Source organism: Nomia melanderi, chromosome 4 (assembly GCF_051020985.1).
Source record: "Nomia melanderi isolate GNS246 chromosome 4, iyNomMela1, whole genome shotgun sequence".
Classification (NCBI taxonomy): Eukaryota; Metazoa; Arthropoda; class Insecta; order Hymenoptera; family Halictidae; genus Nomia; species Nomia melanderi.
The window spans coordinates 6929076-6953341 of record NC_135002.1 but is presented as its reverse complement, the minus strand read 5'-3'; the positions used below and the strand labels follow the sequence as shown (position 1 = coordinate 6953341).

Sequence of the window (24266 nt, the reverse complement as noted above, 5' to 3'; positions counted from 1 at the left end):
CCCAAAGGAATCAGCATTATTAACACTAAAACTACCGAGCATTTAATACGATTAATATATAATGCCCATAAAAAAACGTACCAAAAGATTTCTTTCGGTTTCTTCAGACATTCATTATAGCATTCAAGTGAAACAATTTATTTTCAAGATTATTTCGAATATTCAATGCTTTTAAGATATTAATAAGTCCGAAACAAACAAATCCAAACCAATTTTCACTGGTACGGTAGTTCTAGTGTCAACCCTTCGCCTCACGGTTTATTTTAAATATTCCTACTTACGTTACTCAGTTCCGTTGCAATTTTATAGATACAGTTACTGCAAAGGAAATTATAATGTTACAAGTTCAATGAAATTTTCTTATGAAAATAAGGAAATTATTTTGATATAGCAAATTTGTAAAATAATTGAGATTCCCGCACAAAGGATTACTTTACACTGGAAAAACGTTCGATAAAATATAGTTGGACGCAGAGAGGGGAAAGTTTTCTATATTCCAATTACCAGGAAGCAACAACTAAGTATGATAATTCGACGCCAAGAAACGCTCGACCGCGAGAGCGGTGAAACAACCGATTAATGATGAAATTATTCGTGTTTCGCCAATGAATTACGATAGAGAATGAAATGACAAGGTGTCGCCGTGATAAACGGCCGAAACACGACAGAGATTGATTTTTATTATCACGGTTAATTGGAAAATTATGGTCTGCCCGCCGCGCCGAGGATCAACAAGAATTACTATCGCGGCGGAATTACGCGAGGAACGTGAAAGTCGCTGTTAAGAATCTCCGAGGCAATATGTATGCAGATCAGCGGCCGTCCAGTTGATCGGTTCATTACCAAATTGGAAATCGGTTTATATTATATCGCGGGCAGATCTTGTCGGGCAACGTGCGGGGTGTAATTTTAACACCCGCGGTAATGATACCCTTTGGTAACGAGCCTGCGAGCTGATATCAATGTTACCAGGCTCTTACGTCTCAATCCGACTCTTCTCGGGGATCTCGCGATCCGCCGTGAAATTGTTTCGAATGTTATTAAATACTTGTTAAGCGATTAATAAATGTTCCAGATAAAGTGAGAAGTTTCTTTTGCTTATATTACAATAGCTAATAACAATACCGGCTATCCTCCTTCAGTATGTTAATTTATACTATAACCAAGTAAACGGGATTAGAAACATAAGCAAATGTCTCCAGTTAAAATTCTTTTCAAGTTCAAATTAGAAATATCGATAGAGTCGTATTATTCACATCAAAATACTTATTCTAACTTTCAAAATTCTAATGGGACTCTACTCAAATTTTCCCGAATTCCTCTAAATCAATGAATACCGCTGAAATAATTGAAACACTTAAATTCAATCAACCCTTCGAATTGCTCGTTCTCCGGAGTGAATCACCTTGGCAACTGAATACTTCGAAGAGCCGAGCCCAGACGAAACGCAAGAAGTTCCGAGGAATTCTACTTCGCGTCAGATTTTCTTCAAAGGAGGGACGAAATTGGCGCTATTGAATTCCTCCGAGCGCACACGCAACCGGGCCGGTCGCCCCTTCGTCTTAATTCGCAAACGGTTTCGCGGTATTTGCGCGCCCGTTCCCGTAGTAATCGAATCAACGTGGCCGCGCGAACGGCCGATGCGTGTCTAAACAGCCTTAGCCCGGCGGGTGTGGGTTTAAAAGTTCAATTGGAAAGTGCGCTTAATGGATCTGAAACGGCTGCTGGAATGGCTCTCGTGATGGCGGATTACGGTCCATTAGAATTAAACCGATCAAAAGGCGACTGCGTTGCGCTTAAGGTTGAGCAAACAGTCTCGGTTGCGTCGACGCCTCGCGCGGAGAGAACGAGGAAGGGAAAAACCGCGGAGACGCGGAATTAGGTAGAGCAAACACGTACACACGTTATTTACAGTTGTTTGAAAACATCATCGGGAAAGATTAAGGGAGGCCTATTGAGGCCAGCCGGCGTTACGAAACCAGACGTATTGTATCAACGATTATGATGGAAATTTATTGTGCCGCTTATTATCAGTCGACGCTGATAATTAGCCGGGCGATCAGCTAACAGGTTGCGCCGGCAATCGGTTGACACTCGTTTGCGAGCGCAATTGCGGCAATTGCCGATTGTTTACCAATTTGCGAGGGACGCGTGGCAATTTAGCGTGAACCGTGAATTAGAGTGGAATTATTGGATTATCGAAGTAAACGTTAGAGGGAAACGAGGGCAGAGTCGTGTTTTTCTCGATGAAAAACTGGGGATGTCTTCTGTAACCCTTCTTGCCCTTTTCTATTGTGGTCGTTGGCGTTAATGATCGAATTATTAGCGAGCCGTTCGAATGGGCTCTGTTTACTCCGGTGATCAGAGTATTTCATTTGAGTAATTGAGAGATGAGTTGCGACGGTACTGTTATAATTAAATACTTTTTGCTTTCAGCGAATGTAGGCCTTCGTAATTGAGTGTTTTATTTGTATCGCTCTGTTTCAAGAGGGAATTTCCCCTGGGATGGCGGCAGTTGGCGAACGATTAAATAACTTCGGTACGCGAGGTGACATCATTTTTATCTGGACCTGGTCGTCTTATCTTCGTCCGAATTGCGATTTCGCCGAAACAGAGTTAGCCGTCTGACCCCATTCCTCGAATCGATCCTAATTGGCGAACAATCCGCGTTGCGCGATTCCAGTAGAAACGTGTCAGTATGCAATAAAGATGCCACTTTTCCTCCCTCCAGTTCCTCTTTCACTTCCTCCCGCGTGGGTTACGTAAACCCCCACTTAGTTTAAACTAATCTAAGTGGCGGACTAACCGTGAATAATTATGTAAGTGGTGGTCCCGCATTAGGCGTGAAATAGGTCCTATCCTATTTTCGAGGCTGTCCCGCCGCGCCAGTACGCTAGGAACCTGCCGTTGTCGTCTTCAACGTGATCGCATTGTCCTTCATCTTTTCTGACCCCTTCGCTTATGCATAAATTATTAGAATTCTCGAAGAATTCATTGTCACGACTCTTCATTGAAGTTTATTCAAATTCTTAAAAAATTCATTACCGACATTCCTTCTTAAAACTCAGTAAAATTTGTAGAGAATTAATCAGGTGTTGTATGTTGTTAGAGATTTAGTTGCGAGGACAATTATGAGGCTCCTTTAACGATCCTCTTCTATTGTAGATTCATTTTTTATTTTGTTCTGGTTTGATATGCAGTTACTAATAATCAACGAATTCTAGAATTAATGACCAAATATGTTTCTTAAAATGTGTTCGTTGAGTAGTATTTTTTCTTGCGATAGTTTCAGAAGGGTAAGTTTCTTCGTGCGTTATTAGGTGATTTAGTAAGTTTCTAGCTATGTCGTTTTGGTGCCAGTTAAAACGAGAAGTGAAGCTGATAGTAATATTCCAGCACGAGTCTACAGGAAGTGAAGTTGAAGTAATGGAGCCATGTGAAGGTTAGATCCACCGGTGGGCAGAGGAGATAAGAAAGTGAGCCACTTGTTGAATTGCTTTCGCGTTGCTCATCTTTCCGGTTAGTTTTGTCATTAGCGTATCTCGTTTTTGACTGGCCTCTTTATCAGCGATAAGAACCATTCTACTTTTTAATAATACAGATACGTGGAAACTACTCTGTTAATACTTTCCTCCCGCTACTTTCTTCGAGGTAAGAATATCAGCAGAACGAAGTTATTTCAACTTATCTGTCGGTTAACCGAAAGAAGGTGAATAATATGTTTGTCCGCCTTTTCACCCGGATTCCATTCCGTCGCGTTAATTAATTATTGTGGCAGTCCCGATAGTAAAAAGTAGTGTGTTCATAAACGGAGCCGATAAGGCACCAGCTAAAAAACACGAAACTATATAAGGAAATCAGGCTCTAGAAGAAACTTCTCTCAATGATTTCTCTTTCCTTCTACAAAACACGCTCCGATATGCACGTCATTACCAGTTTGAACACAATTTCAGGGCAGTTTCATTCACCGGGCCCCAGTGAAACTAAGTACATTATTCAAACCTAAATGATCGAAGCAACGAGAACAATTATATCGAATTGCAAAGGTTCTAAAGCAAATTACAATTTTAATACATCGGTCGAATCGTAACTCGGTTCCACGTTAAAATCACAGCGTTGAAGTTATTTTCGAATCACATCTGCATGCTCATCGGAAAAGAACCCACACACAAAGACCTACAGCCGACGAAAGAAGAAGTCAATGCTCCCAGCAGGTCCAGCCACAAAAATTCCAGCCCCATTCCCAGTAACGATGACAAATCTCAGTCCACAGGCCTGCACGAAATGAACGAGTACGCTCACATAGATGTCCCATTAACTCGGTCGCGATCGAATCTATTAAACGCAGATTAAACGCCCCGGGAGACAGCCTATAAACAGTTTACCGAACCGCGTCGCGCGCGCGCCCGCCGAACTCGTCCGTCGTTATTAATTCGCCCCGAGAGCATTTGTTATCGTCGCCGTTCGAACGTGCTTGCCGCCGATAAATGACAAAGTTCATCGATTGTGGGGCACGCGTTATCTAGACGGCCCGATTACGGTTCGCCATCATTTTTCTACTGGCTCCTCGAACGTTTCCAACGACGCGGACTTCCGTTAGGGGCCAGAGAAGAAATGTGGAGGAAGAAAAAAGACGAACGATGAAAGGAAGATAGAAAGGGAGGGGAAGGGATATTCGAAATCGTGAGATCTTGGACCGATTCAGAAAGCCAACACGTTCTTCAGGCGCGAACCGTAATCGATGTGACGGCGTTAATGGCGCATCGCCGGTTCAATGGTACCGTGTTAAATGCGGTTCTAATTGGCCCTGACAAGATACGAGTTAATGCGTCTTTATTAATGAAAAAGTTGCTGCGCCGCACGGAACGCCGGCACGTCGATTTGCTCGGTTTTCGGTGGCCTTCCTCTCGCTCAGGGTCGATTATCTCGCGGTGATGGCTCGTTCGCGCGGTCTTCGGAGAAGATTGGTCGTCCTTACTTCATTGATGCGGCGCTCGTGACGGAATCTACGGGCTGTAGATTAGTCGGCTGCGCTGTGGTTTAGGAAATTTGTCTGTTCCCTCTGGTAGACACTGGTAAACCCTGATTCTCTACATTTGAATGTTTTAACTTAGAACAATTTCGATATTCTAGCTTTCTAGCTAGTTACTATGTTCTAACTTCGATAAATTCGATTATTCTAATTTCCCTAAGTTTCGGTGTCTTAAGTTTCCTAAGCTACAATATTCCAACTCTTCTCGTTCGAATATTCTACGTTTCTTAACTTTGAATATTCTAATTTTTCTAAGTTCCAATATTCTAACTCTTCTCGTTCGAATATTCTGCGTTTCCTAACTTTGGATATTCTAATTTTTCTAAGTTCCAATATTCTAACTCTTCTCGTTCGAATATTCTACGTTTCCTAACTTTGAATATTCTAATTTTTCTAAGTTCCAATATTCCAACTCTTCTCGTTCGAATATTCTACGTTTCCTAACTTTGAGTATTCTAATTTTTCTAAGTTCCAATATTCTAACCATTCTGAATTCGAATATTCTACGTTTCTTAAATTTCAATACTCTAATTTCTCTAAGTTCCAATATCCCAATTCTTCTAAACTTCAATACTCTATCCCTCGATTCGAACATCCTAACTTCTCGAAATCTCAATATCCTAACTTGTCCAAACTTCAATATTCTACTCCTAAAATTTCCATCTCCTACCCCTTCAACGCGTTAATATTCTAAACACCCCGATACCTAAAACTAAGATAAACAATATCTTTTAATATTCCAGTGTCCATAGTTCTATTCTTAAGACACACTGATCGAACAACGATGTCGGGAACGATGCTGCGACGAAATATTCAAAGAAACATCTAATAAGATCGTGAAATATGGTTCACACGTTTGAAAGGGAACCTCTTCCTGCTCGCTTTTTTCCAGCACGGTTTTTTTGTTCCCTTCCGAAGGGAACGCGTACGAAAAAGGAAGGTATCGATGGGTGGACGGAATGCCGGCGTAAATGGAAGCCAGTGGCGCTTTATTATACAAAGCCACCATCTGACAGTATTAGCCACTCTCGCGGAAAAGTATTCGACATTACTGAGGGTATCGTATAACTGGGACCAGAGGAACTAGTTTGTTACGGTAAAAGATTCTTGGCAGCTCATTGCACGCGATAGTGGGACCGCGCGGATCTCTCTCTTTCTCTCTCTCCTCTCTGCGTCTCTCTCTTTCTCTCTTTCATCGCCGGCCACTCGGCAGCCGGTGGATCTCGATACGGGAAATAAGTAAAATTGGAATACGACGATCTCGTGATTTCACTTAATACGGAGTATTAGCCGAGCCGATAACGTCAATCCAGTCGTTCATTTCGCCGAGAACGCCGAGGTTGTTGGCATTTAAACAGACAAACGTAAACGGTCCACCAGGGATTCGAATTTCCCGCCTCTTTTACGAAATTCTCGTTCGATATTGAATCTGAACTGTTCTACGAGTGCTTCGGGATAAATTGAATTTTTCAAAGATGCTATTACGATCTACAGTTATCGTCACAAGTTGATACCTGAAAACTGTGGGTAGCTTACAAAAGATTAGCCTTCAAGCTGGTTAAGAAATCTGCTCAGTCGAATAAAGCTTGTCGATAATAAATGTATTATCCAAAATAGATCTCGAGATTCTTCGTTTAATAATGCGTTGTACCGTAATGTCACCGATGCATTCTTAACTCCGTTAATCTCATTAAAGTTTCATGAGATCTACGAATTCTCATTAAAAAATCCAACCGTCAACGTTAAAATGACGTTGGAAACGGGATAAGATCATCTTTGCTCATCGCTAATTATAAGATAAAGGTTCAGAAACAGGGTGAACTGTTGCTTCTAACGGAACACGCTAAAATTGGTTATCGTTTAGCCACGAAAAGAAGTTTCGCGAGATCGCGGACCGAGTGGGACCGACTTTAATCCACGGAGCGTCGCCCCGTCGCGTCGAAAAGCCGCGATAACACCTAATTGGGTTATCTCGCGTGTTACGTTAGACCGTCGTGTTTCTATCCCTCTGTTCGTTTTTCTTTCCCGTTTCGCGCGGCCCGAGGCGCGAAGAAGCTTCGTGCGTCCGCGTCGTTCAGCGCCGATTGAAACAATTTGAGGAGAACCGGGGCGGATCCAAATGGATGATGAACTATTATTATCTGTTCCATTCGGCCCAATTGACCATGGCGTTTCAAGGCGGAAACGTTTTCCGCGACCGCCTGGGAACGCCGCCGCGCGTTTCGTCTGCGCGCGATTTCAGCTAATTCTCCTCGCGTGACCTTCGAGGAGGCCTCGATTAACCCTCGCGCCGATAATCAACGGTTTTTGCGGTGCACGCTGAACGTTCCTGGTTGATAAGTCGAACACATGTTAATATCTATGGCGAATTTACTGTGATATTAACGCTAGAACTACTGGATCGGTCGAAGTGAGTGATTCCAAATCTTCTGTTTTGTATTTATTCACAGAATAAATGTGTCGAATATCCAAAATTGTTTGGAGGAATTCACAGTTTCACTTATGATGACCAATTGAATTATTAATAATGTAAAAATGTACTCTTTCAATTTTTATGATAACATATTAATCAAGTTAAATATTCGATAGTATTAATGCCAGCGTTTCACTCAACAAATTATAAAATATCAATTTCACATGATAATGTATTCTAAATTATATTTTAAACCTATTTCATCTTGATTAGATCAAATTTATGATTGCTTCTCTGTCAACCCAATAAGAACGATTCCACAATTCCTCCAACCCCCTCGTCTACAGTGTTCCAACTGTTACGGGGAACTCTAATAAAAAATGACTACCAGCTAAATCAATTAATCCTCGTCGAAGCAACGAGAATACGGAGTTTTACGGTTTTTCGATCGGGATTACGAAAGAAATCGTTTGAACGCGAGTCGAAAGTGGGTACCCGGTTATTGACACAAGGGTCAATCCGCACGCATTCCGGTGGTTGCAATTAGCTACGATCCGCGAGATAATCCGGAAGAAAACCCGCTCGATCAGCGATTACCGTGCGCTCGGCGTGTTTCGTACACGACGCGTGCAGTCTTCGGATTAACCCTAAAACCGTCTGACGAACCATAAATTGCACGCCGGAATAATTTATATCCCGAATTATGGTCCTGTAATCCGTGTTAGCTGTGCGGTTGCGTATTATAGGAACTCGCCGAGCTGAGATCTTTTTCTCGATCGTAATCTAGCCTGCCAGGATCCCGAGGACGCCGGTAGCACGGCGCGGCGGCGCGATGGACGCGGATGAAACGGGAGGCTGGAAAATGTTACGAGCTAATCCGTTCTTTTCTTAAAAGCGGCAGTTCGTTCCGAGTTTCTTAGTCTCGCGCGGCTAATACACGCCGGTGTTAATCATTCGGCAATTATTAATCAACCATTACGCCAGTTCATTCCGAGTTCCTCGGGCTGACGGCTAATATACGGAATGCTAATCGTTCGGCAATTATTAATCAACTGTTACGCTAATTGCCGTGAGGTCTGTGGATGGGATGGACCGGATTCTTTCATTGCTTTCGGACGTGTGTTGGGGAATTTAATAATGTTCGCAACGTTCGCCGTTGGATAACGAATATTATATCGACAGTCGATTGAATTATTAATAACTATTATTAATTCTATCGAAATCAGTGTCCGATGAATTTAGAAAGCGGCGAAGCTCTCGACGTTTGAAATGTTTATTTATATTACTCGCCGAAGGATAAAGATTATTTGAAATTTCGTAATCGGTGGATTTCAACGCGAGCGAAAAGTTATGTCCCAATGTTTAAATTGAATTTCTTTGCGGTTCGATAGTAACTATTAAAGACTAATTGACAATGATAGATACCGTGATTATTATAGTGATTGAATTTTAATAAACATTTTTCACGTATGAAAATTGGCTAGTACAACGATTTTTATCGACGGTTAAAATAATTAAGCGGGAAGATCGGCCGGGCAGATTCGTGATCGAATTCTCACGCGGCAAGTGGTGGCTGTTTGACAAGTCCCCAAGCTCCAGACGTGAGAATGCCAGTGATAAAGCTGTTTTCGGCTCGATTCTATTTTTACTTTTCGGAGGAGGGCAGGGGTGTAGTGAAATCGCTCCAACAAGGAACTTTCTGCTCTAGTTTCTTTTTTCATTCGAATGACGTAATGGCGTGCGCCTTGTCCCGGCGTAATGTTTATCACGTGTACACTATTCGCCGCGGTACACGCCATGGAACTGTTCCATGGCTTTCATAATACCGTTCAGTGTACCATTTCAAAAGATCATCGAAAATCGTGGTGTCCGTTTAAAAGTACGCGCATAATTTTATCGTCTCCGATCAGAGAAAAATGGCGAACGATCGTCTTTGGGAAAATGTTAAATACATTTCTATTAATTCCTTTTGAACGACAGAGCGGGGATTAGAAGATTATCTTAACGAGAAATGTTATTATGGTGCACGTAAAAGATTGTATATGCAGTTTGGAATTATATAGTAACTGTAATACTATTAATACTTTTATATAATGTGTACGCAGACCGAACACTAAACACAAGGAATTTCAGAAACGTGATGTTTCAGGTTTAACATCCGCGGAGATTTCAATGCTGCTGTAACACGAACATTCTACCAACTATATATAGTGTCTCGCGTACGCTACAACCCTCGGAGGATAGTGGCACCATGAAGATCACTATGTATCTCCGAGAATTTTTAGATTCCACTACGTTTCACACTAAGATCGAGGAAACTACAGACATCGTATACCTATAAATAAAAAGAAACACTCAAAAACACTGGTACGTATTTAAGAACAAGCATTTCCAACGAAACGCCCCAAAGAAAACGAAACAATATTACTCCATTAGTTCCAACATCAACCTATCTACACAAACATTCTCCTCATGATATTCTGCACTCAAAACTTCTCACAGCCACTGTTCAAGTTTCACGTTGTACTGAAAGTGCATCTCTCACACCAACAATAGCGCTTAAGATCAAACCGTTTGAATTTACAGTTAAACCTCACTCCCCTATGATTTCATGTTTCATCGATTTCAGTAGAATCGTTGATCTGACCGATAAAATCGACAAATTTACTATCCACCACGACGAGAAGGTTCGAGTGCAAGAGGTTCACTTCACGTTGAAACCCTGCATGACCCACATACGGAGCCTCGATCACCTCGAAACCCTTTGCAACGATTTCCATCCAAATATCTAGTAAGGCAAAGAGGAGAAAACGAAAGGAGAGGCTGGCAGATCGGCAACAAACGCCGGGGAACGTTGTCGGCGCGCGATCTTAGTGATCAAGGCCCTCGAATTACTGTCCCGTTCGGCCGGTTATCTCGATCTAAGGACTCGGATCGATTCGCCGTCAGCGTTTCCACGGTTCGGAATAGCCGATAACTCGATACTCACCCGAGAGGTGGTACCGATTGCAGCGTGTTATCCAGATCCTGGCCGGGGCTGGTGGTGTAGCGTTGTCCCGTGGTCGACGCTCCGTGGAGAACGATCGACAGCAGCCACGCGGCGGACAACAGCAGGGCCGGGTTCGGCATTTTTCGTGAGGATCGCGATCGCGGCTCTCCCCCGTCGTTGTTTATCGATCAGCGCACTGCTACCCCTGTCCCCCACGTGGAATAACGAGCCCGATGTTACGTTAGTTCGTCGCGCGATCGATGACGGCTCGTTTCACGCGCATGATCCACGATCGATCTCGGGACGCGAACTCCTCTCGAGGTCTCGGGAACGGTTCAGCAACGCTGCTCCGCGATCGCCACCACGATCGGATTCTCGATCATGGTTCTTGGTCGGCTGGGTGCTCGGTAATGTGACACTCGCGGAATTCTGCAATTGTTGCGACCGTTTTATAGGGGGGATTTCTTTGTACAGGGTCCGGTTGGCGTCGGAGGTATTAGGTACCGGAAAGTTTGTGCGGTTTTCTTGTTAGCAATGAGCCGAGGTCCAATTTCAATCAGTATTTTACTAGTTTAATGAATGAAATCAGTATTGGTAATATGTTATGTTCGTGCTGTTGAGAGCAAATAAATATTATTTTACAAGAACGTTTTCTGTGTTTGAATTTTCATTTAAGAATCCGCACGTTCTCTGGTATCTAATGCTGGAGGGTGGTTGAGATAAAGGATGATTTTTGCCGATGAAAATACTTTTTATAAGGAAGTAGAATTGGAAGTTATTGTATGATTTTTGTTGTGTTCGATGGAATTGCTTGTGAACTGATGTGACTCAAAATGATTGTGATTTCATCAGTGGTTGTAGTATTGTTAGCGGTGTAATAGGATGTTTTTTGTATCGTATAATTACATGGTAACTTTATAAATAGATGATCGGTGACCTTTGCTTATAAATTTACGTTTGAAAAGTAGTAGCAGCTAACAAAAGTAAGCTGATAATAAGTTGATGCCTCCAGTTCAAAGAGTTAGGCGATAGGGTAATATAAACATACGTTGTTAGCGGCTATATTTCGTAACGGACCGAAGTGGCCTTGACAAAATGACGTGCCGAAGATTGTTCTAGCGATGCGTGTGCAATGAAATCAGTGTTACAATATTCTCCATAAAGAAAATCGGAATATTCTATTAAATTGAAACTGAAATATCATTGTTCCCGTTAAATCCGACGCTGTTCGTTAATATTCACGAGGGCAACAATGAATTTCTGTTCGAATCTCTGTTGAAAGCAGCCTCGTCGCGAATATAACGTTTCATCTTTGATCATTCATTTCGCAAGAGAACCGAGAATTTCGCCACGTAAACCGAGTGGAGTGACAACAGGCGATAATTGTCGCGATTCCGCGCTGACTATGACGCCTTTCCGGAAGCACCAAATTAGTACGATGAGATAGATGGAACTATCTTCTGATATAAATATCCACAATAGCTGTTTCCCTGGCACGACGAAAGCCAGCGAGGAATCGCGAGGAAGTCAGCCTTCTAGTTTGATCAAAATTTTAAAAACGAATAATATTCTCGAAGCAAATCGAGCCGAACTTGAAGCAACGTTAACGATTAATCTCTTTCTAAATTCCATCTAATAAAATTCACCGCCAAAACACTCGAAGATTATCTCTCAAGTATTTTCGTGAAAAAAAATCAGATATACAAAATGTAGAGAACTAAGAAAATTATATACACTGCGAACGTTAAATATATTTGACGGTATGCATACGATTATCGAACAGAAGGTTTATTATTTTTCATTGAAATTTACGATTACTGTTATCGTAGTAGATTTTCGCCTGTCGACGGGAAACCACGGATCCTCCTGGGAAAAGATTGAGCGACTTTTCCGATCGACACGTTCCTTGGAAATTCGCTACAGAAAAATACGTCCAACCACTCCGCTTTCCCTCGTTATCATAACGTAAAAGCGGACCGAGCAGAGGCTATCATTAAAGTTCCATAAAGCTTGGTATGCTCGTGTAAAACTCGCGCAAAAAGAGATCGGTCTGGTTCGCACGTTCTATTACAAGCGGAGCGAATTGAGCTGTACGCCGTACGCGACAAGGAATATTGCGGCGACAAACGCGATTCTAAAACGTTTCTTACGCTCGCGTTTAATCGCCACGCACAAATGAATGATTCGCTACGGTCACTTCAGCGTTTCTGTGCTGCGCGTGATAGTTACCATCGTGTTTCTTAACAGAATACGAATGGAAAAGAACGATTCATCTTAGTGATTTAGAAATACTCCAATGATGTGTAATATGATTTTTGCAAAATAGAATCGATTCTCATAAAATTCAAATGATCCAACATTGATCAAGCATTCAATTTTCAGTGAAGTCTTGAAATATGGAATTAAACGATCAATTGTAGATCGACGGAGAGTTCAAAATTGACTCGATTCTCTTAGTTTCACATATCTCTCGCAATTATTCCGTGTAATAATTTTGACAAGTGGTCTACATAGATGATCACTATATCTATACAACGATCCGTATGATCTAAACCCGATGCAAAAGCTCCAAATTACAGTCCGCACAGCATCGCCAGAAAATCTCCTTACCCGATATCATACCTGTCAACGAAATCAACATAACTCCGCCACGAGCTAGCAATAATCCACAGTGTCACCAGGTGCACTCAAACCTCAATCTCAATTTCACCCACGTGTACCCTCTGTTCAATCTTCAATCATCGATTCTTCGAGTACAAAACCTCTGTGTACCCTAAGAGGAGTTTCACCCGAGCCACCCGGACCCGAATGTCCGAAAATACGGATCTCTGAATGAACAACTCCGAACGCCGATGAAAAGAGAGAAAAGGATAGGGGATCGCTGTGAGTTTTCAATGCGATCGACGAGAGATGAAAACGATTTCTCGTGGGACACTTGACTCTCGGTACGGCACGTTCTTACGATGAGAAGTGGGAGAGCAGCGAGGGAACGAGCCCCGAAAAGATGCGCCGACGGGACTCGACGCGAGACTGGAGCGGCAAATTGTGGACGAGCGGTTCCGAGAGAGGGCTCATCTGGAGAGAAGAGGCTCTCTTCCCTCGTCTTCGCGTCTCTCCTTCCCTCCACGCGCCCTTTCCCTCCTTTCCCTGCCCGTTTTCTCGCGGCCCGCGTCCAGCTGACGACCGAGAACACGAAGAGGAGCCGCGGGATCGTCCCCAACCCTTCTTTTTCTTCCTCGCTGTCAACACGCCGAGCGTGTGTTGGTGACACGCGCGAGGACGAGGCGACCAGACGGCTGGGCATACATCGGGCATCCTGGTCTGGAGAACTTATTTCTCATTGAGCATGCTCCGAATGATCGTTGCGTTACCTAATCCCTTAATGACTCAATTTTCGTTGTTTCGTTGTGTGAACTTCATGGAAAACTGATTTTTAGGGAGGACCTATTTTTGTTTGGTTTTGTAATGGAAGCTATTTTTTATTGAGGATGCTTTGAATGATTGTTGCGTAACTTAATCCCTTAATGACTCAATTTTCGTTGTTTCGTTGCGTGAACTTCATGGAAAACTGATTTTTAGGGAGGACCTATTTTTATCTGGTTTTGTAATGGAAGCTATTTTTTATTGAGGATGCTTTGAATGATTGTTGCGTAACCCTTAATGACTCAATGTTCGTCAGCTTTTACGAAGAAATTTTTAATTCTATGTTTGCGATGGAAAGTGGAGTCTGTGTAATCTAATTTTCTATTAGGATATTCGTACGCAACTTTTGTAGAGAATAATTATGCAAAGAAGAATTATTGATTAAATCATTGTGTATTATTAGGATCACATAGAAATGAAATAGATGTACAAAGGTTACCACCAATTGTTCATCACTGCATTGTCTCCGATTTTCTTATTTCTCGTGAATAATAATGGCTCCACTAAAAGCAAAGTCAGAGTTGCATCAAAGCGTTTGAATGAAGAAAACTTTCGCGATGAGGCGCAGCCGAGCTTTATCAGACGAGGCTGAAACTTCCATTGGGAAACGCGAACGGCATTGGCCTCTGTGTTCTGGACCAATAAGCGTGTTAAGAAGCCATCACTTCCGCTCGGTGCGATTAAAAACATCTATTGTCAGCTGATGACTCTGTCAAGGAACTTCGCGATATCGTTTCTGACGCGTTGAAACAAGAAAACGAATCTCAGCTGTGAATACACAAGGAACCATTACACACATACTATTTTTACGATTTGCAGTTGCAATGAAATTTTCTTCAAAGAACTCGAATACGATCAAAACACAAACGTAAAGAAGCTTCGCTCCCTTTCGAAGTGAAACAAACGAAAAAGCAATCAAGACAACTTAAAGTCTTCGGCATTCCATCAAATAATAATCCTTTCGATCGTTCAATCCCCTAATCACTTTGATCAAGTGCATATTGTATCCCTCAACAAGGGTGCATTCAACTCTCAAAATCGAGACTCACGGAGGACACACACAAAAGTCCGCAACTTGTAAAAGTCATCGTCAATGAATTGTCAAGTTTCTCTTATCCCTTTAACGATCGTCGCGTTCCTCGGACCACGTGAAATGAATGTCAATGTATCGCTCCGTTGGTGGCCAACGAAACTGTATGCGGGTGCTGACGATTACAATAACACACAGAATCTCTATTCTTAATGACAATGTTCTCCCCGGAAGATTTACATCCCACATAAAACTCTCGGAAGACATTCCGTTGAACATCCCACGGAGCCCTCCTCGTAAAAAGAACTCCCTTATCCCCCATAAAAATATACATCCCATCAGAAAAATCAACTCGAACGTACATAGATATCGTTACACGAATACTCAAGGGTTACCATCCCGACGATCGGGGCCGCGTCATCAAAGGAAGCTTAAAAGTACGCGCGAAATCCTCGGCGACGCGTTTTATTCGTTTAAATCGGTAATTTATCCACGCTCAAAAGAACTCGAGTCACCTGACTCGCAGCTGAGCGTGAAGAGCGTCGGTCCACGCGCGACGAAACGGAAGAGAAACTGCGGCAGATGAAACATAGGCTAAAGTCTCCTCTACACGCTAGGAGAAGCGACGGGTTTGAGTGTTCGACAGTTTCAACGCGCGTTGCGCTCGATCGAAAGCCGGAAAAGGCTCGAACCCATCGTTCGGCAGCGATGGCTGCACCGCTGAATGTTTCTACGCGTAGATGGCCCTTAACGGACACGCAAGAATCGCGTCGGCGCGGCGCCTTTGGCTCCTTTGTGCGCCCAGTGACCGACGAAACGCCTCGTAAACCGCGATTTTCCGATTCGCGACGACTCGACGATGAAAATCGTTCGACCGCGTCCCTAATACACGGCCACTCCGCATGGAAAATCAGTGAATGATTAACGGCGGCCATGCTCGTCCCCTTTTTTTCCCCCTGCAGCCCGCGAGGGAGCCCCGGGCCCTGTTTACTGCCACTAAAACGGGAAACGAGCGACGGAACGAGCCCGGGCGAGTTTTACCGCTCGCGACGGCTTCCATTTATTGCGGAAGCGTTAAACTAATGCCGGCACCTGTCGCGTTTTATTCTATTTCTCGGTGGCGTTCTGTCGCGCGGTTTTATGGCGTCCCCCGAAGCGAGGTTCATTGATAAAACGCCGCGAAATCCAGCGGGAAGGCTTTTCCTCTTCCTCCCTCGCCCCGTTTCACGCGGGATCTCTTTTAATACCCGTTTAGTGACTCGAGAATGAAGATTTACTGCTTATCTTCGTGGCTTCCAGCTTCTGTTTTGCCCAGCCCGCGGGGATCGTTGATAGGTTCGATCTTTGTGGATGCCTGCTGGCATACGAGACTTAGCGAGCCGTTCCGCGGATTCTGCAGGCCGAGAGATATCTTCTTTGGGAAAGCCTTGGATAACGAAAGCGAAGAATGCTGTAAAGATTACTTTCGACCTGGTGAATGACTGTTATCACTAGAAATTCACGGTTAGCTGGGAGGTAATGGGAGGATGGAGACTTTGCTCCGTTAGATGGAACTTGTGGTTGTTGTTGAATGATTATATAAAAGCTGTTACAATTCGCATAGTTCTTCGGTGAAATTCACTAGCGATTATAAAGTCTTGAAGATTACTTAACGAAGGAAACTAATTTCCAGTCGAGAAATCCAATTTCGAATGCAATTGTCCAATATAAACGCGATCAGAATTTCTACTTCAAGCGTCCACCGATATATCTTCTCTAGGTTCGCGAATGAAACGGATCACCGTTCAATTTTCCAGTTTCAAAATCGCGTACATTACGAATAATCAACGTCCGCGCAAGATTGATCATCGAAACGCGGAGAAATCTCATTCAATTCCAGTTATCCCAGGATAAATCCTAATCTTATCCGACACTTACTCGCGGTACAAGCTCCGGGAGCAGCTCGAGCGTACCGATAGACACGTTTTCGCGCGTGCACATACGCTCGGGGCTCGCGGTAGCGGATATTTACTAGGTAAATTGCCATCGGTAGTCCATAAAGGCCGCCATGCCACCCTGATCGTAATTCGTCCCGTGAAGGACGAGACCGGCTAACAAACACGATCGACAGTGATTACCAGCCGGCTGCCAACGAAGCGGCTCGGCTGCCGTCGCTACGCGCCGGTCGCGGACGGTTCCACGGACGTTGCAAATAGCCTGCAACGCGAGTGCACCTGTAATCAACACGCACGCACACGTACACACCGGCACCTTTGTACAGCGTGTTTAATAAACGACGCGACCCGGGATTCCTCGGTTCTGGTGGACCGCTGCTCCGCGACTTTCGTGTTATTGTACTACCAACGTTTGCTTCGTCGAATATGACACACTGATCTGTTTAGGACTGTCGGTTCGGTCGGCAATGCCCCAGCTTTTTGTCATTGTCCGATTTGAAGGAAAACGTGTGCTTATTCGGAAAGGAGGAATTAAGATAGAGTCGAATAATAGAGTAAAATGATAGAGAATTTAACATTAGATGCAACGATGAGCTTATCTGTCAGTTATCTGGTAAATAAGAATTTTAACTTTACAGAGGATTATCTTTAAAAAGGCCGATTGAAAAGTGCAGAAGTTTCAGATCGACGGAAATACTTAAAAATCCGAAATGCTGGAACTAATAAACATTCGTTGATTTATCTCCAAGTATTGCGTAATGTATCCACGTTTCCGATCGGCTGAAAAATTGCCCGGCAAGGAACGAGGACTAATAAATTGCGCATCAGCCTTATCGAGGGTAAAATATCACGGTAAACCGTGGCTCGCGAACGGCGTACCTGTTTCTTGCGCTTAACCTAGACCTCTTCCCCGGCTTCTCCCGTAGTTTTGTAATAATCTTGCTAGACGACGAGGACTGGTCCCGGATGAAAAATGAACGGAACGGATCGGCGTGCTGTTCTTTTCCGTGGTGAACGGAGAGGAGCATCGTTAAAAGGTGTCCCGTCGACGGTGTGAACCGTAATTGCCACGAGACGACTAACATTTGTAATTATTCCCCCGAAAATGGACAAATTTACACGAATATGTATGAATGAAGATTTTAATGACAATCACTTGTCGAGATTAATTAGTAATGCGACAGTGGGGTACGCAAAGGAACGGCTTCTGTTCGAATTCCGGATGTACGGTCTCGGTGTGTGTATCTCGCGCCGGCCCTGACCGACGACCGATCGAGATAGCGCCGATGAAAAATCGATTCCGGTTAAGAGCTCGCGAATCAGCGATTATTACTAGCCGCGATTAGTAACATAGATGCAAGGCAATTTAGAAAATAGCAGAGCCATGGAGTTTTCCAGGATCGAGGCAATCAATATTGCGACACGTGGATATTTATCACTTCCCTGGATCTGCTTATTATCTACGGAAAGGTTAATGTGATCGATAGTCCGAGTAACTTTGTGCTAGATTATAAACTTTTAGAGGAATCTTGCATAAAGCGGCCTGACGGATAGAGTTGATTTCTTCCTGATGAATTTTATTGGGTGAGTAATCGATTAAGGAACTATTTCTTCTGAAGAGACACGAACACTGGTTTAATCGGTCCTCTACGGCTCAATTATTTAATCATCCGAATCGTAAAAGTAAATTACCACTTGTTAGTTTCATTGCATGTACTTTATTCTAGACTAATGAGTTAGAAGTGGGGTATATATATTTATTTGGTTCTTAAGATATTGTAATTGCCTGTAAGTCGCGGAGGAACTTGATTCTTTGATCCTCCTTGTATTACTTCTGCTTTATACATCCTTTTTAGTATTTTAATTGATATCTCAGTTATAGTAATCAGATACTTCGTTCAAGACATAAAGGGGATCAACTTGATTCAAAGACACGAACTTCATCAACAAAGTGGGCCATTAAACGACAAACGAACATCTTATACTTTCTTCGACTTTGAACTCTTGGTCTTGGCACTTTTTTTACTGCCTCGTACACTTCCGGGATTCGTACCAGCGATGTAAGCCTTTCTTGCTTCGTACACTTCTTCCACCATAGCTTTCCTCTCCCGGAACAGTTCTTCGTGTTCTTTCAGAAGCATTCGATATCTTTCCCTTCTGTTTTTCATCAGGCCGTTCATTTCCTCGATGAAATAATCATAGTCCTCCTGAGCGTAGATAATGTTCACCGCGCGGCGGCATCTCAGTATCTCTTCATCGTACGGTGTCTTCACCCACGGTGTGTCTTCTTCATCTTCCCTGTTCTCGTAGATCGTCAGGTCCAGTGTAGGAAGTCTTCGAAACAAGAGCGGAGGCTCCAACGTTCTGATCTCGGAAATCGCTGGAGTCTCCACGCAACATTCCAGTTTAACGGAGGATTTCCTTCCGGGCACTGAAGCTTCACTTTTGGTGTCCGTTTCAGAGGGTTTTGGCGTGAATTCGTATTTCTGTCGGAAATTCTCTTGGAGGAGTTTACCACGTGATAAACTCTCGGGGTCGTTTTTCGCCCAGGTCTCCTTCATCTTTGCGATTTGCTGCTCGCTCAATTTGTCTTCGGCTATCTGGTAAATTAGGTGACTAGAAACTGAATCTTAAATCTATCAAAGAATGAGACGTACAATAAATAATGAAAAGAATAAATATCTTAAAGTTAAAATATTGCGCCCATAGATGCAGTGCAATCCTAATACTTAGCATTAAGAGTTAGCGACAAAGAACTTATTGAATGATTTGATATATGGCTAAAATGCACCTCAAAGCCGCTTCCAACATCGGTGACCACTTGGAGCACACAATAAGGCTTCTCAAGAACTTGATTACTGTCGGTCAGCGCTTTGGCAGCTCTCTTAATCTTCGACACTTCAGCCTTCGAAAATTTGCCGATAGTTAACGTAGACGACTTCGGTCGAACGGCGGAACCAACAGGCCTCATCTTAACCTCCGTCACCGCGATCCATTCTGATTTAGTGAGCGGCCAGCTGTCGTCAAGAACAAAAGCCTCCACGTGATAGGTTCGATGACACAGCGTCTCCTCGCTGGCTTTGCTTCCATTGACATCGGTCTTCACAGTGGAATCTTCCACAGTATCGTTACCAGCTTCATTCATGGCTTTGCCATTGGTGTCATTCCTAATGGGACGACCACCTTCACTTTTGGCATCAATCATCAATTGTATCTCGCTAGATTCTGCTTCCAAGCCCAAGAACACGAGAGGCACAATGACTACCGAGCCTCCTGTCATTTCGAGCAACACAGTACCCTCAGTATCCGTCACTCTGAACTTGATTTTCACTTTATCGTACGACGTACTTAGTCTAAAGGACACTAAAGTAGGTTTGCTGATTTTAGCGATCCACTTCGAAATGTACTTCCTACTATTCGGTATGTAAGCGTTAGACAGTTCTTCGGTGACCAAAAAAGGAGTTGCCAGAGTGGTAGATTGAGAAATCGTCTCGTCCATTGAATAGAACACTGGCTGCCCTTTTTTGGTGATCATGAACATGGTCCAGGTCACTTCTTTTATCAGCTGGTCATCGCTCCAGCCATAGGCGAATACCGTGTAACCTGATTTCGTGTGTTCATAGCGAGTCGGGACCACGTTGTTCACCACTCGTAACATCTCCTGTTTGGTCTCATTGTTAAAAACACGTACACAGTATCTTGGTAGATTGATGAACAAGTCAATGTTTGCGAAAGCAGTCTCCATAGTTTTAGTATTCACCAGGAACCTAGCTATCGGTACCCATTGTCCTGGCTTGACCACTCCTAACGTCCCTGTCAATTTTTGCACTTGAATCGTGTGTTCGAAGTCCTTCGAGCAGGGATATATGTCTCGAAGTCTATCAAAGTGCTTCAGAATGTATCTGAACAAATGAGTGGCCAAAGATTCTCGCTTATTGTAGTTGAACAATTCCACTACTTTCAGTAGATTCTCCAGAACCGCCCGATGTTCCCTGTGTTTAGGATTGTGGATCATTTTGTACCGTATAATCAGCAATGTCTTGAACAAGGATTGAATAACAGACGCAGCGTAGTCCTTGTTCAATACATTAGCTTCCGTGGGGGATTGATCAATTAGCTTCTGCCTTTCTATAGAGGTTCTAGGTGTGTTAGAGTTCCTGATAGCTTTCAGAGCCCGAGTGAACGGATTGAAGTACTCCAGGCCTATCATAGGATTCAGGAAGAATATTCTCAGTGATCTCAGGATCCCTTGCATTTGATCCGCAGGAACAAGTCCCTGGATCAGCCGCACTTTTTCGTTAAGGAAACACGCATGTATGTAACTATAGAAGATTTTGGCTCTCGAGTTGTACGCAGGCGGCAAGTAGCTGTTGTAATAAAGCTTCAACGCTTCCGGGTACTTATCGGTGCCGAACGATTGATAAGCGTTGCTCGCGCAGTTGCTGATGTGCCTCACCTTCAGATCGATCGCGTCGGACTCCGTGCACATCAGCTCGTACATTTTCCTGCGGTCACCTAAATGGAAGATCGTGTCCGAGGAGATTGTCACGAAGCAATTAGCTTCCGAGCCGCAATACATTCGCAACAAGTGTCTCCCTGATTCTAGCTCTAGCACCGTTGACCTTGTTCCAGTTGTTAGAAGATGGACCAAATCATTACCGTATTTTTGTCTGTGGAACCAGCTGTGTCTTTCTATGATCAAGTAGTCCTTAATCGCTACCAAACGAGTAAATCTCGATACTGTTTGTAAATCATTCGATTGGTTTGCTAAGTCATCAGTTGATTTATTAGCGTCCTCTTCCGAAACTGAACTTGACGCTTGAGGATCGGCGGAAACTTGGAACGTGGAGAAATTGATTAAGAAAAATTTTTCTTCCAAGGAATCAACGAATAGGTACAAGGGTTCATTTCTGCTCTTCAACATTTTCTGGGGCCAGCAGTGGATGTCGATGAATTTAGCTTCTCTCGATGTAATCCTCACGGGGGAATGTTCTCTGCTACCCTTTTTGCTACTCTTCTTCGAATCGATTTTCTTGTCGTGAGAATCTTTAACCGTGAAGCGATCCGACACTCTTGCAGTGTACTGAAAGTAGTCTAGTTTATAAAAAAAGTGGACGTCCTTTACGTAGGGTCCCATTTTATTGAAGTCTGCCCAGAATGTAATGTCAAATGGAGGAGCTTTCTCAGGTGTCTTTTTGACAGATGGTTTTGGCGTCTGGCTTTTGGATTCCTTGGATCTATCACGGGATTTCGTCTTTTCTGTCCTTTTCGGAGTGGATTTAGGGTCAGAAACATCTTTCTCATCAGCTTTCTCAACGATTTCATCAGTGTGTTTATTGATTATGGTTTCACCGAAACTTTTCAGGGGACTAACAATTTTTAGGAAACGAATCGGAGCAAAGTAGTCAGCAGGATTGATCATGCCTTTCTCCGAGGCCCATTTTACCCAACGGAAATGCTTCCATCTTGCCAATGGAGGTTTCACCTATGACATGTTTCCTATTTTTAGTCGACCTGAATATGGAAATGTAGAAAATAATCTTAATAAATTATACGATGTACATCTTCAGGGTCCAAAGGGATGTCACGAATCTGCGCGATGAAAATTAAATGGTTCTCACAGGGAGACAGACCAGGAACAGTCTCAGAAGAAAGTGTCTTCATGTCTTCCAACCCAAGAAACAGAGTCACTGGTTCAGGCTTTTTTAATATAACTGGTTTCTTCCTTTGATCGCCCTTGGATTTTTTTGATCGTTCAGTGTCCTTCGATTTTTTCGATTCAACTGTATCCTTCGATGTTTTTGATCCCTCCGTACCCTTGGACTTCTTTGATGGTGACGTTTCTTTCGACTTCAGCTCGTCGTTGTCCTTCTTGGACTCCAAAGTTTCTGTTTGCAAAGGGCCGTGACTATAAACAAAGTGTAGAAAAGCTAAATACACGTGACGCGAGACCTATGTACCATGTTTCATCGTTTTAGCTTCCCATTCGAAATGGTCCGTGTATTTCCTTAGTAAATCCCATTTGTCCTGAGGGGATAGATAGCCAATTTCTAATCGCAGACAAACCCATCCTAAATTATGCGAAAGAAAGGAAAATATTATCTTCATTTGATTTTTATTAGTCTTCTAAATGAACAGATTTCTCCAATTCTTTTAGATGTCACTGATTATCGTTGTTTGTTTCTAATTTTACCTGTTAAACAACTAACTGGATGGAAATCCACAATTTCACGGTTTCTGAACCACGTCACAGAACACAATTTCAATAAAGCCTTTGAAAGAAGCATGGGCCACAATTCATGACCATTTGCAGTACGGGGTAAGAGTGGTAAACCATTGGGGTTCACTGGTATCGTGTCATCTACCACGATGTAACGCCATGATCCCAAAAAGTATAATCGTACGACGTATTTTCCTATAATAAACATAAATATTTCAAATCTTAGTAACAGTGGCATTAATAGTAAATAAATAGAGGATTAATAAGTTTTTAATTTTAGAACATGAATAAGAAATCTATTCTCAAAAAATAGAAGTTAAAAATAAATAATATAGTGCAAAGCAGTTTCATATAATTATTTAATAGGGAGAAAGAGAGAGAGCGATGCATACCATTTGGATTTACGATAGGACGATGCTGCACTCCTTTACCAGCTTTATTTAATGAATACACATGCATCCAACCACACCACGATTGGTGCCGCCCATTCCAAATGAAATTGCTGTTCTCGCCACTTATTTCCAATCCATCTCGGCCGCAATACTGGAGGTTTATTAGCGCGGAAATAACCCAACGTGCAAACTGAAAATTGTTTTTAATCGAACCATCAGTCAATTGGACACGTGCCTATTTTAATCGTCGTATTTAAAACGATTGTCTCGTATCAATTATACTCTGCGTAAATTTAAGTTTCGAATAATGAAGAGTAAAGATAAAAATATTTAACAATTAATTATGAACTTACTTCACTATGCAATATGTGCTGATTATTTGTGATTAGATCTGGATACTCTGAAGTGGCAACAAACACTGTCACCTGTTCCTAGATTCATTTTTAATGTAATTTACATCTGTCCCAGGCACTAATCGGACAGTTTTTTAAAATACATAATAAAATGGCAAATTAAATGACAGATGATCTCAAAAATAAGCCTACAGTTAGGCTTCTTAAATTCTTTGCCCTTATCCATTCAGAGGGCTGCAAGGAGGGTGGTAATCCGACGAGTTGCGTGTCCATAAATAACCCATCCGTACCATCTATAATCAATACTGCAAATGTAGCTTCAACTAAATTTAGTTAGTCGCTTATTACTTTTAGGATTGGCCCAGTTCTCTTTATTTAACGCTGTGTCAGACCATTCCGGCCATAATATAGAATCTTCCGCGTAGGACGAGCCGAATACAGATTCAGTTACTTTTTTAGACTTCACGGACATGTCTAAAA

The 24266-nt window shown here is 42.8% G+C and overlaps 3 protein-coding genes across 5 annotated transcripts in view; all 3 read right to left on the bottom strand.

The window, feature by feature from the left end:
• The window catches only part of LOC116435031 (fibrillin-1), a 33683-nt gene extending 20119 nt beyond the window's left edge, over window positions 1-13564 (bottom strand). The window contains exons 1-2 of one of the 3 annotated variants that reach the window (XM_031994111.2): window positions 13057-13564; window positions 10435-10863 (exon numbers count right to left, since the gene is read on the bottom strand). In XM_031994111.2, coding sequence (XP_031849971.2) covers window positions 10435-10574 — 140 coding nt within the window. In that variant the 5' untranslated portion in view covers window positions 10575-10863; window positions 13057-13564. Of the gene's footprint in view, window positions 1-2806; window positions 2901-10434; window positions 10864-13056 lie in introns of those variants that run through there. The other 2 variants (XM_031994113.2, XM_031994114.2) reach the window with 2 other exon arrangements.
• A 4893-nt stretch (window positions 13565-18457) lies between these two features.
• Window positions 18458-22485, bottom strand: LOC143174454 (androglobin). The gene is made up of 3 exons (XM_076366896.1): window positions 22384-22485; window positions 19613-22306; window positions 18458-19421 (listed from the first exon to the last, which is right to left on the bottom strand). Exons 1-3 carry the CDS (start codon window positions 22483-22485, stop codon window positions 18801-18803), a joined length of 3417 nt encoding a protein of 1138 aa, XP_076223011.1. The 3' UTR covers window positions 18458-18800.
• On the bottom strand, window positions 22194-24244 carry LOC116435029 (androglobin-like). The gene is made up of 5 exons (XM_076366716.1): window positions 24135-24244; window positions 23787-24079; window positions 23434-23623; window positions 23015-23236; window positions 22194-22892 (listed from the first exon to the last, which is right to left on the bottom strand). Exons 3-5 carry the CDS (start codon window positions 23498-23500, stop codon window positions 22774-22776), a joined length of 408 nt encoding a protein of 135 aa, XP_076222831.1. The 5' UTR covers window positions 23501-23623; window positions 23787-24079; window positions 24135-24244; the 3' UTR covers window positions 22194-22773.
• Between the last annotated feature and the right edge of the window lie 22 nt (window positions 24245-24266).

Excerpts from the sequence above, each read along its gene's own strand:
- LOC143174454 (XM_076366896.1), bottom strand. The coding sequence starts at position 22,485 with ATGAAGACACTTTCTTCTGAGACTGTTCCTGGTCTGTCTCCCTGTGAG. Across the intron at positions 22,307-22,383 it reads TCCCTTTGGACCCTGAAGAT|GTGAAACCTCCATTGGCAAG; the intron begins GTACATCGTATA and ends AACATGTCATAG. Across the intron at positions 19,422-19,612 it reads ATGTTGGAAGCGGCTTTGAG|ATAGCCGAAGACAAATTGAG; the intron begins GTGCATTTTAGC and ends CTAATTTACCAG.
- LOC116435029 (XM_076366716.1), bottom strand. The coding sequence starts at position 23,500 with ATGCATGTGTATTCATTAAATAAAGCTGGTAAAGGAGTGCAGCATCGT. Across the intron at positions 23,237-23,433 it reads TCCTATCGTAAATCCAAATG|GAAAATACGTCGTACGATTA; the intron begins GTATGCATCGCT and ends TGTTTATTATAG. Across the intron at positions 22,893-23,014 it reads TCCAGTTAGTTGTTTAACAG|GATGGGTTTGTCTGCGATTA; the intron begins GTAAAATTAGAA and ends CGCATAATTTAG.